At 37.2% G+C, this 11,923-nt stretch overlaps 1 protein-coding gene across 1 annotated transcript; it reads left to right on the top strand.

Moving 5' to 3' along the window:
* The first annotated feature begins 569 nt into the window (after nucleotides 1–569).
* On the top strand, nucleotides 570–3,964 carry LOC309699587 (CMP-N-acetylneuraminate-beta-galactosamide-alpha-2,3-sialyltransferase 1-like). The gene is made up of 7 exons (XM_082522668.1): nucleotides 570–765; nucleotides 974–1,235; nucleotides 1,327–1,523; nucleotides 1,711–1,890; nucleotides 2,915–2,960; nucleotides 3,050–3,169; nucleotides 3,718–3,964. Exons 2-7 carry the CDS (start codon nucleotides 981–983, stop codon nucleotides 3,895–3,897), a joined length of 978 nt encoding a protein of 325 aa, XP_082378794.1. The 5' UTR covers nucleotides 570–765; nucleotides 974–980; the 3' UTR covers nucleotides 3,898–3,964.
* The last annotated feature ends 7,959 nt before the right edge of the window (nucleotides 3,965–11,923 follow it).

The following is an 11,923-nucleotide window of genomic DNA, read 5'->3' on the forward strand; positions in this document are numbered from 1 at the left end:
AATCCCCATCTGCCCACCAGGCAAATGCCCAGTATGCCCCGTGGCCAGTCCAGCTATGCTCACGACTGCTAGTACTGCTCACTACTGAATTATACTGCTAATTGGGAATAAAATTGATGAACGCCAGAAAATAATTTGGATCATGTCTTTATGAGACGTAATATCATCACCTGAGCTCTGTAAAGCTATTTAAATATTGCTAGATTATTGTCCTCCCTTAACAAACATGCTACTTCTATCTATACAGAAACTTGGTGGCTTACTGTGTAAGTCACATTTATAAGGAAAAGATTCATAATCAGGGAAGATCATAATCGGGGTATGTCCACATTAATAAGTGACAGAGAGCGGAACTAACAGCCCTCCCGTTGTTCAATAAAAAATGATTTAAATATAGCTCATCCGAGGGTTACTCACACTTTAACGATGGTATGGAAACCAAAGGATCCACAGAGAAAATGTGTTTTCTTAAATTGTGTAATCTGTAGTCTATGAGGCAATAAACCAGCTTTGTCCCGGTGTGACTGATTTCGAAATGGGTTGTTTCCAAACGCGAACATGGGTACGTGAGGAAATCCGCGCAAACCACACCTCTCCACACCTTTGTCAGAGATGACGGTATCACGTTCCCTGGTAGCAAACGAGTATGTCACGCTTGTTACCTGTGAGTGAAACGGTGAAAAAGCTCTCACCGATAGAGTCTACGCATCGTTTGTACGTGTATTATATGAAACTGAACCAGAAAGCGATTTCCTCGTAGATCGGGTAAGTCATTTATAAAAGTATCATATTTTACCAGATGATGCGGTAAAAACAGCTTAATCTTCGCTGATGTTATTTTCTTTATTATCTTATAAGTGAATAGAAATGAGACATGGCTAAGTGTGTTGTAATGTTGCTTTATATATGATGACTTTCTAAACTATAACTTGTTACACTTTGCTGATTATATCACCACACACTCTGTCTGCAGATTGTTAATGTTTCCCAGTCAAACATCTAGAATGATTTCAAAATCAAAGGTGCTGGTTTTCCTGCTGTTTTTCACTGGTATTGGTGTGTATGTCAAAACGGGCTACCAATTGACTCATTATGCTGTGGACCAAAAGCTGTGTGCTTGCATAAAATGTTTATCAGAGGATAAGCAGTTGCTTCTGGATCGATCGAATAGAAGTGTTCAACCATTTTTGACTGCAAACATAAACCTCTCACAGAATGAATTCAACTGGTGGAAGGTAAGTAGTCACCAGGAAAGGATGACATTTTTACACATCCCCCTCCAGCTCATTTGGTCTAACAACAAAGTTTATTTGAAATGTCTGACAGGATTTGCAGGCTGAAAGCCGTAGCTTCAGAGTTTATGAAACAACAGTGGCCAACTTGTTTCAGATCTTCCCACAGAATCCAGATGTTATACAACCCAAATATGACCACTGCAGGACTTGTGCTGTGGTGGGTAATTCTGGTAATTTAAGGAGATCGCATTATGGACCGCTGATAGATTTACATGAAGTTGTCATAAGGTACTTTCTAAGCTAAAGCAATTTTTCTTTACCATTAAATTCAAATTCAAATTTTATTTGTCACGTACAGTCATACACAGTACGATATGCAGTGAAATGCTTAGATATGCAGTGAAATGCAGTGAAATATCCCCTCCTACACAAAAGATCCAAACTGATGTGAAATATATCCCTTTGTGCTTTTTAGAATGAACACTGGTATTACCAGAGGCTTTGAAAAAGACGTTGGAAACAAGACAACTCATCATGTCATGTATCCAGAGAGTGCTGTGGATTTGGATGACAACACCCATTTTGTACTGTTTCCCTTTAAGATACAGGACTTTGAGTGGCTCATTAATGCCTCTACAACAGGATTTACTGGAAGGTGAGTTCTCTTTTTCAGGGCTACATGCACATGTATTTGACATTTATTTAACGAGACTCAGTGTCTCATTTACAAGAGAGACCTGTTTTAGACAACATAATTAAATGAAAATAATAAAATAGAAAAAATAAAATAGCAAAATCTGCCTCATTAAGATCAAGTTCCCAGTGATGAAAATCAGCACTGGGACGTCTTTTAAATCTACAAGCAAAATCAGTTAAGCGAGAGAGCTCAAAGTCTTTCTGTAATGTATTCCACGAAGACAGACTTCAAATGACGGCACCTTTAAGCTCTCTACAAACTGATTATCCTGAAATCATACTATGACTACATTTTTATGCAACATGCAGACAGATGAAGTGTCCTCATAACAACTCATCTTACTGTAGTTCATTTACGTATGCTTTTGTACTGTTCTTAGGATTGTGACTTAATATAAAGTAAAAATTAAAAAATTAAATAAAGACTCTTAATGCTTGTTGAAAAGTTATTTTATGTAAACCATTTTTAGGCAGTTGTGCAGCCACTAATTTGGGCACATGAAAATCATACATTCAATCATACAATCATTTTGTACTTTATTTTGTTTCAGATAAAATATTCTGATTTCATTTGAGCTTGCCCAGCTTTCTTCTTGGTCCCACCAATGCCACCCCATTAAAAGAAAAAATAACACTCTTAGGTTTAGATGTTACAGTCAGCATACACTACCTTCTTCTCTCCCAGCTGCTAAAATTACCACACCTGCTACTAAGCAAATTATCTCGAAATATTTCCCCTAGATTGTCTTGCAGTACAGAATTTACATCAAATGCAAAAATAGAATGCCACTGCATGAATTCAACATGTATGCAGATTAAAAGGATTTGGCTGATGGATGTAGTGTGAGATGAAATAAGGTGAATTTCTGTATCAAACCATTACTCTGATCCTTCTCCATGTTCAAGACGGACCATGCCTTTTTTAGCTTTGTTTTTGTTAAACACCTACTTCATATTTTTCAATATCATGCTGTTTCCAACAGGTCATATATGCCAGTGAAATCAAAGATCAAAACTAACAAGGATTTGGTGAGTAGCGTCAATGGCAAAGCTTCCTGGTGGCAATGGTAATATTTAAAAATAAAAGCTGTTTAAAGGCTCATTCTAATTTCTAACAGGTCATGGTGGTAAATCCAGCTTTTATGAAATATGTACATGAGGTTTGGCTTGGAAATAAGGGACGTTATCCATCCACTGGCTTTATGGCTTTGATTCTTGCACTTCACATTTGTGATGAGGTAAGTACAAAGTTTTCAGTTTCTGAAGTGCCAGACGTACAAAATAAAATATGTTTTTCATTTTCATACAAGCTGGTCCATTTGAGTCTTTGCTAATTTGTTCTTTTGTTCTTATATTGCTCTCCTAAATAGATGTGCATTTCAAAAGTTCAAAATGTCTTTGGTGAAGATCAGAGCAGGTTTACCCACCAGTACCACTTGATTAAAAACTCTGGTTTAATCTGTGAATGGTTAAATTTCAGTTCACATGCCCTATGAAAGTGAAAGCTGTTGCAAGTATTTCTGATGTGTCCCCTTCTTAAATTGACTAGACTACAATCTAGAAGACATTCCTTCATGGAAAGCATTTTAGCTAAACCTCTCAATAAGAGGTTTTGTCATTGTATACTCATGGTATAATCATAGTGTTTCCATTTAGTGCTCAGGTCGCTGTCCAACTGTTCATTTCATTTTTCAGCAGCCATTGTTTGGATTTTAGTTAAAAAAGGGACATTTTGTTCATGCATTTGTTTCCCATTCATTCATATGTTCCTTTTTTGTCTTCCTAGGTTGATGTGTTTGGTTATGGCGCTGACAGTGATGGAAACTGGAGTCACTACTGGGAAATACTCACAAACAAAAGGTTAAGAACTGGAGTACATCCTGGAAATTATGAGTATAACATCATCCAGCAACTAGCTCAGCAACAAAAAATTAAGTTCTATGAAGGCCTAATGAAAAAAATGTGATTGAATGCCATACACTCAGTAAGGAAAGAACTGAAAGCCAAATGGATGTGTATCTACAACTATAGTAATTTCCTAACCCTCCTAACTTGACATTGATATTAGGAATCTTTAGGAAGGACTAGTAATCATGAAAGGTGTTACGTTAAAGAAGTCTTTGGATATGTGACATTTTGGTAGGTCGCCCCCCCCCCCCCAATCCATAGCTTAAATTAACCATGTAAAAAAATGTACCCAGGGGTCATACTCTTTAGTAGTTTCTAACATCTATGGTTCTTAAGAAATGAAGTATTTTCTTAAGAGTTGGCAGAATTACAAGAAGACAGACAACAGCATTATTATTCTTAGTTAAAGTAAGCTGTTTGCATGAAAAGGAAAATGGTGTGGTAAAGTGACTTATAACATAGAGGGTGTTTAATTCAGTCACCAAATATTTAGATTTGTAGAATTTTACAGGGTTGATCTCCTTAAACTTGCGTTATTGTTATTATGCAAGTGGAGAGCTGTCATACTCTCAGAGTAGGAAGGACTCAAACACACAAACACAAACAGAGGCAGGCAGTCTTTTCTTTCAAGCTTCAAACATGGAAGTATTTGAGTGTTTTGCAATTACAAAATTTAAATTAGAATTCAACAAATTTGACTTTTAGACTAATGGATCACAAAAGTTTAAAGTTAGATATGTCATTATAGATGATGATACATAGAGGGTGCTCTTTTACGTCTTGCTGAAGCAGAAGAAACATGTAAAACATAACACATTGGGTTATGTGTAACTGTAAACCTACACACAGTCTCTTTTCTCCTGGGACTTATACTTCCAACAGGCAGTATTCCTTTCAAATTCATGGCTTACAAGAGAAGAAGAAGCTGTTTAGAACAAACAAAAATGTAAATATATAAAATCAGATAGAGTGGCTATGAATGTAATGACAAGAATGCAAAAGACAAATGATGAAAACCTGGAAAGCCAGATGCCTGGAAATCAAGGGGATAACATAGGGAGACAAACAACCAATCAAGCTAACATCCAGTTATCTTGAGTGGTTTAAAATAGCTAATTTTAAAATAACACTTCACCTAGAATCCACACAGTGACAAAGAGACCACAAGTCATCAACTGTCAGAAATTTGAAAAGATTTAAAGATTATTTGTAGTTTACATCCACTACCTGGCCTTGTTACACAAAAGCTGACAAAATAATCAGTTTCCTGTGCTCAAGTAAAAGGCATATGAGCAAAATAATTTGTTTGTTGTTATGACCAGGGTAAAAAGATGAAACTGACATTTGCCAACTTTTAATTGTACTTTTGGATGCTGAACATTGGAATTATATGACAGTTGTTAAACAGGTCAGATTAACACGCTGTGAAATTGCTTCTTTTTAGAGAGTCCATCTAAGAATTCTTGCCATTGGTCTATGTTGAGTCAGTCTGTTTTTTTAAAGCAGAAAACCTGCAGAAACAGGTAATGGTAGTGTGATGATATTTTTGCTGAAAACTACCATGTGCTTTTCTTCCAGTTTAGGACAGAAAATGATTGAAACAAGAAGCTAACAATGGAAAAAAAAAACTATAACATAAAAAACACAATTGTGAGTTATTTTTCTGAATGACTGAAAATTTGGTTTAACCTTAGTGTACTTAAAGTTGTTATTGTGAGTTTCCCCATTCTATTTTGGCAACAGGAAGAATCTGTTAGCTAGGTAGCAAAGTGAATCTGTAATTTACTTTAAAATGAAAAAAAAGAAAAAGGTTTGCTATTCCTTCCTATTATGTAAGGGGTCATAATCTAGAGAACAGGAAACTACAGAACACAAAGTTGATTTCCTTTTCTGATATATCAGGCACACTGAAACAGTGCTATAATCAGAGTTAAACAACTACATCGCTTAATGAATGAATTGATCACTGAATGAATCTTTACAGTAATAGACTGAAAGGATTCGTGGTGATTGTTTTTAAAATATATAATAATAATTTTTTTAAAAAACATTTTACACCTTTCCTTAGGTATTATCCCATAAGGGTATGGATAAAGTAAGCAGGTAATGTTTAGACCTTCCACTAGCTTTTTGAAGAACTAGTTGTCATTGGAAGATAAGACACACACACACACACACACACACACACACACACACACACACACACACACACACACACAGCTTGAAAATGTCAAACAAAATAACTCCTGTCAGTATTTTTTATTCTTTGCGAAACCAACCACCACCACACCAACTGCTAAAGGGATAACAGAAAAGATAAAACCTAGTAGACTGACAGCTAATCAAGCTGACCAAAAAAGAAAGTGCGATAAAGATGATAGCACTTAGGAGTTGAATGATCATGACTACTAACCCATTAAACGAAAAGCATTGTGCATTCAGTCATTTTCTAAGCAAAATCCTAGGTGGAACAAAAACAAAGTATCTCCTAAGAAAGAAAAGATGATGCAGCTCAGTACAGATGAAATTAAAGCCTTTGAGTGTGGTAAGGGCCATACCTTGGAGGGCCTGAGATGTTGCCAGAGGGGGTGGAGACATATAGACACAGACAAACAGGTACACACAGACACAAACGTTTCAACTTTGAAAGTTTGTTAAGTTAACATTTTATTTATTCCAACTGTTAGTTTGTTTAGTTTACTTTGGTTGAACTCCCCTTACTTACCTGTGTTCCAGGAGCAAAAGGAGGAAGTGCTGTCTCACTTCCTGTGTTTATAGGTTCCTATTTAGTTCTGATGTCTCAGGAAGAGACCAGGTGAGGGAGTAGGTGGGTGGGGTGGGGGGTGAGGGGGGTTGTAATTTAATAAAGTCAAGGGTTTTGTTTGCTTGAGAGTTATATGTGTTGTTGTAAAATGTAAGAGCTATATCTTAGAAGTGTGTTTTATTGCTGGTAAAGAGGAGCATCACAAGTAAATGATTATGATGGTAATGTTTAGTCTTCTCAATTGAATGGAATAGGCCATAGGAGAACATTGTATTTGGATAGCTTGAACTAGAACTAGTGATGGCCAAACGAAGCTTTCTGAAGCATTGAAGCTTGTGTTAAAAAACGGTTCATTAATCGAAGCGTTTTAAGATAGTCCTCTCTGGTGACATCTGGTGGCCAAAAATATGAAGAACGTCTTGAATGTAGAAATTAAAGTGTACTGCTTCATTATTATGACTGCCCACTTTACAGAGTGGACTACACAATTCTGTCTGATACTGGGCTAACCTTGTGTTGCTTTGAACATGTATTTTTTGGCTGTTTTTTTTCTATTTGTTTAATAAATACATTTGATCAATAAACTTCTTTTTAGTTAAACATGTACCATGGTGTGGTTGCTCTTTGCTTGCGGCTTCTTGATGTTGGTAAATACAATAGATGAAAAATACATGTATAATGTACAACACCTTCTGGAGGATGCATCTGTTGTGAGGTCCTGCCTATGTGTGCAATTAATCACTGGACAGCTGGACAGGTATGTTTATAGATAATATTGTATTAGGCCACTTTTCCTTCACATATTTTTCACCAGTGGGATCACTGAATTTGGCAATGTACTTTACAGTGAGCAGCAGCATGCTCGCATTTAAGTATATAATTGTTTGCAATGTAACAAAGATTACCCAACTTTTTTTAATGATCTGTAGACCTCTTGTCAAATTAATGACCCAACAATATGTTCCATTTATTTGTTTAGTCACCAAATATTTAAATATTACAACTTTTACAAGAATAATCTCAAAGTTTTATTATGACCCACCAATATGTCCCTTGTGTTCAGTAAAGGGCAATATAGGATTCATGTTTTAGTGGCCTTAAGAACTCATTAACCACTCATCAGTGTGAAAAGGATCACCCATTCAAATCTACTCAAACAGAATAACAAGGGTAAATAAAATGCTCTTAAGCAAAAAAAGTGTGTTTTAACACACACACACACACACACACACACACACACACACACACACACACACACACATATATATATATATGTATATATATATATATATATATATATATTAGGGGTGCAACGATATTCGTATCGATATTGAACCGTTCGATACAGTGCTTTCGGTTCGGTATGCATATGTATCGAACAATACAACATTTGTAATTTATTTTATCAATTTTCCTTCTGACGATGCTGTCTGTGTTGAGCGCTCAGTGAATCTGTGTTCGACTACTCCGCCTAGGCTGCACTGTCGAGCGCAGATCCACTGAGCGCTCAACACAGACAGCATAGTCAGAGGGAAGAGCGCAGGGCAAGCTAGCGAGACAGAAGTTAAGCTCTCCTTGCAACAGGCAAATTGAACGTCATTCAGATCTGGCGTTTGGAATTATTTTGGTTTTCATGTGACGTATGACCCTGAAGGTAAGCGAGTCATGGACTAAAGTAAAACAGTATGTTGAATGTGCCATGCAATGCTCAATTACATTGGTGTGAACTAGTGTGTTAGCGCAGTTAGCTCGTTAACGTGTTGGCCGTCTAGCCCCATGCACGGAGTGATCGGCGGTAGCTCGTTAACGGAGATTTGCCGTGTTGTGGCGTTAAGGTAATTTCAACAAGATTAACCTGAAAGCACTAGCGGGAACACAACGAATATGACTGCACATTTACGCCGACATCATCGTAGTGCAAAGACAAAAACAACAAGCATGCTACTAACTTTAGCCGAGTCATTTAGACAGCTGTTAGCACATGATTCTCCTTATGCTGCTGAGAATATAGCCCAGAAGAAGCGGATAGTATAGCTTTTATTTTGGAAAGAGACATATTTCTCTGTAATAAACTCTCTTTTCCAAAGATGAGTGATTCCTCAATCAGATACAGGGCTTGCAATATCGCTAGCCCGACGTCCCGGAGCGATTTTTTCAGTCGGGGTACCAAAATCTATCTCTTCCCTGCCCGTCGGGCTATTGTAGGAAAAATATATGTCAATGCTTTTGCATTCTTTCAGAAATGTAGCTGGGTAATTATGTCATTGGCATTGGTGAGCCACTGTCAATATGTGACATATTGTAATCGCGTTTGAATTTGCGCTTGTTTTTTTGCTTTCACTTTGCAATCGTGCGAACTGTGTATAGAGAGCGACAGCACTGATCTGTGAGTGATGATAATTTGTGCACCAATTCCTCTGACATCGTCTTATTAATCGTTAGCTTACTATGCAAACATGACAAGTGAAATCTCCCGCAGCAAGCTTAAACATGTGAGAGGTTGATCGTGCAGAGAATCGCTGAGCTTATGTGAGTGAGTGTGTAAAAGCATTTCAGTTCTGCTGAGCCAAATAAGACAGGTCAGGGTGAAGAAGTGACAGCCAAAGAAAAGCTTACCACAAAACGGAGAAGTTATGACAAATCAGACTATGAGGCAAAAAGAAAGTGCAGCTTTATGGTTTCATGGACAAAAGAATTTCTGTGGCTGCAATATGATGAGCTAAATAACCAGGGCTGCACATAAGTGGTCCGCAGGTGCGCATTCGCTGTCAAAATAAAAAACACGCACAAGGGTTAGGGTTAAATTCAAAAACTGTACTTTTGAGTTAAAATATATATTTATAATTTTAATAAATGACAAATTAAAAATGCATGAACATTTTTTTGTATCGAAAAAATATCGAACCGTGACACCAAAGTATCGAACCGAACCGAACCGTGAATTTTGTGTATCGTTGCACCCCTAATATATATATATATATATATATATATATATATATATATATATATATATATATATATATATATATATGTCTCCCCAGTATGAACTCAAAAACCACAATAAAGGCATTTGTGAGGTAAATTGGTAATATTTAGACTTGCCATTTGCCTTTTGAAGAAGTGCTTGTATTTGGCTTTTTCATGGAAGTTCTTGGCCAGATAACAACAACATAATACATAACAGTAAAAGGTCTGAGTCAGAAGAGGCAAACTAATGTCTGACCAAAGACTGCTGGCCTGAAAGAGCAGGCTACAGTTTTTCCCTTTTTATGGGACATTGGCAAACACTGGACAGCCTCTTTTGAGCTCATCCTTCATCCAACCAAGGTTCACGAAACTCAAGAGATTCACATCTAGAACAAATAAAAAGGATTAGGCTTAAAACCAGACAACCAATTAGTCATTTAACTGATTAATGGTTGAGACATTTCTGTGTGATTGCATTTGTAACATCTGAATAAGTGTTGATTAATCATTGCTGTTAGTTTTTTTTTTTTTTTTTTTTTTTTTTGCTGGAGCACCACACAGCCCTTGGATCGGTTGAAGATGGTTTTGTTTTGGAGGCTGCAGACTCTTGCACTGGAAATTTCTTTAGTTTATGTATTAATTAAATCACTTTAGTAATAGTAGTAACACTTTTGTACTCAGTATAGAAAGCTCACTCTTGGCATCAGTTGTATGCATGTGGAATGTGATCAAAAGTGGGGTCCAAGTTTTATTGCACCTTCACAGCAGACTCATTTTCCTCTTGAGGGCTCTGGACATCCTGTTGCAGATGAGATGACGGTTGGTCGGAACTGTTCCTAGACTGAAGAGATAAGGATCTGTTAATAATTGATCTGCTGTGAAACGTTCTTTGTTTGGGAAGTATAAAGGGATCAGGGTGATGTCTTTCACTCAGAAAAACGGGTTAGGTGTGTGATCTGAACATTTTTCTCCACTGCAGTGTTTTTCTTTTCTTTTTTATATAAACCTCACTTCAAAAGCCATGCATGCCTGTTGTTTGCAGTTTTATTCAATATTTTCCATAACACTCTCAACACTGAATATCCAGCAATGACGAGCTCACCTGAAACTTCACACCTTGGCTCATGTGATTAGGTAGAGCACATGTGTCAAACTCATGGCCCACAGGCCACATCCAGCCCGGCGTACATTTATATCCGTACCTCTTGATGGATCTCAAGAAGAAAAGAAGAAGCTGTTGAAGGAGTGTATGGTGAAAAACAATTATATCCTTTCTCCTAACACTCACTCATCCCTTACTCAGGAGAAGCTAAGATGAAGCAGCATTAGCTTAATGAAAAGCACTCACTGAGACACAGATGCATAAACAGTCACCACAGACAGTGAAAATATTTCACACCACATAACAAGATATATTACACTTTACAAAGCTCTTTAAAAAAAAATCTGTTCTTCACGTGAGCAAATAAGTAAAATCATCTGTGTGCCAACAGATAATCCAGTTTTCCCACTTAGACAGAACCATCAATGCTGTTTGAAGTCAGACGTCCTTCATCTTCCATCCATTCTCTTTTGTTGCGTTTGAACTGGAGCCTATCTCAGCGGTCACAGGTCAAAACACTCAGGTCACCACTTTGTCACAGATACTTGTGAAAGGCGCTATGGAAAGATAAAACTGATATTACTTTTGAAATGACCAAATATATTGAGTCATTATATTTGTATTGTTTGTAATTAAATGATCTGAAAAAACTGCACCTTAATAAAATTTGATCTGAGAAACCTTAGGTTAAACGATTCGGAGGAAGTAAAACTATCATTTCGTTAGTTGACTCAGAGCAAGTAGAAACGCATTACGGAATGACAAACATTCCGAACACGCCCTTAGAGTCAAACAATGAAGACACATGAACAGTGGCGGTCCTAGCCTGTTTGGCGCCCTGGGCGAACACTCCCTGTGGCAAAAGTTATGCGAGATCCCGAGTTTGTTTTGCGAGATCTCGCAAAAGTCCTTCTTAATTCTTTTCTTAATTTTTTTCCCCTCCCATGTCCCTTGCGGGGCTCCGTATTTTTCTAAACTGAGTACCTGATGGCTTTGAACTTTTCTTGTCCATCTTCCATTGGTTTTAATTTTGCACTCCAGTACCCATCCCTCAACCCGAGGATCACCACAACATAATCTAACACAGCGGTCTCCAACCTTTTTTGCGCCACGGACCGGTTTATGCCCGACAATATTTTCATGGACCGGCCTTTAAGGTGTCGCGGATAAATACTACAAAATAAAACTAGTACCGGTATCGAAAAAAAGAAGATTTATTCATAACACACATGAAAAGACCCAGGAAAACTG

The sequence above is a fragment of the Aulonocara stuartgranti genome (assembly GCF_965226115.1).
Source record: "Aulonocara stuartgranti genome assembly, chromosome: 22".
In the NCBI taxonomy this organism is placed as follows: domain Eukaryota; kingdom Metazoa; phylum Chordata; class Actinopteri; order Cichliformes; family Cichlidae; genus Aulonocara; species Aulonocara stuartgranti.

What these genes read in the sequence shown, in the direction of transcription:
- LOC309699587 (XM_082522668.1), top strand. Translation starts at nt 981, where the DNA reads ATGTTTCCCAGTCAAACATCTAGAATGATTTCAAAATCAAAGGTGCTG. An exon ending in ATGAATTCAACTGGTGGAAG is followed by an intron (nt 1,236 to 1,326) that starts GTAAGTAGTCAC and finishes AATGTCTGACAG; the next exon opens with GATTTGCAGGCTGAAAGCCG. An exon ending in TTACATGAAGTTGTCATAAG is followed by an intron (nt 1,524 to 1,710) that starts GTACTTTCTAAG and finishes TGTGCTTTTTAG; the next exon opens with AATGAACACTGGTATTACCA.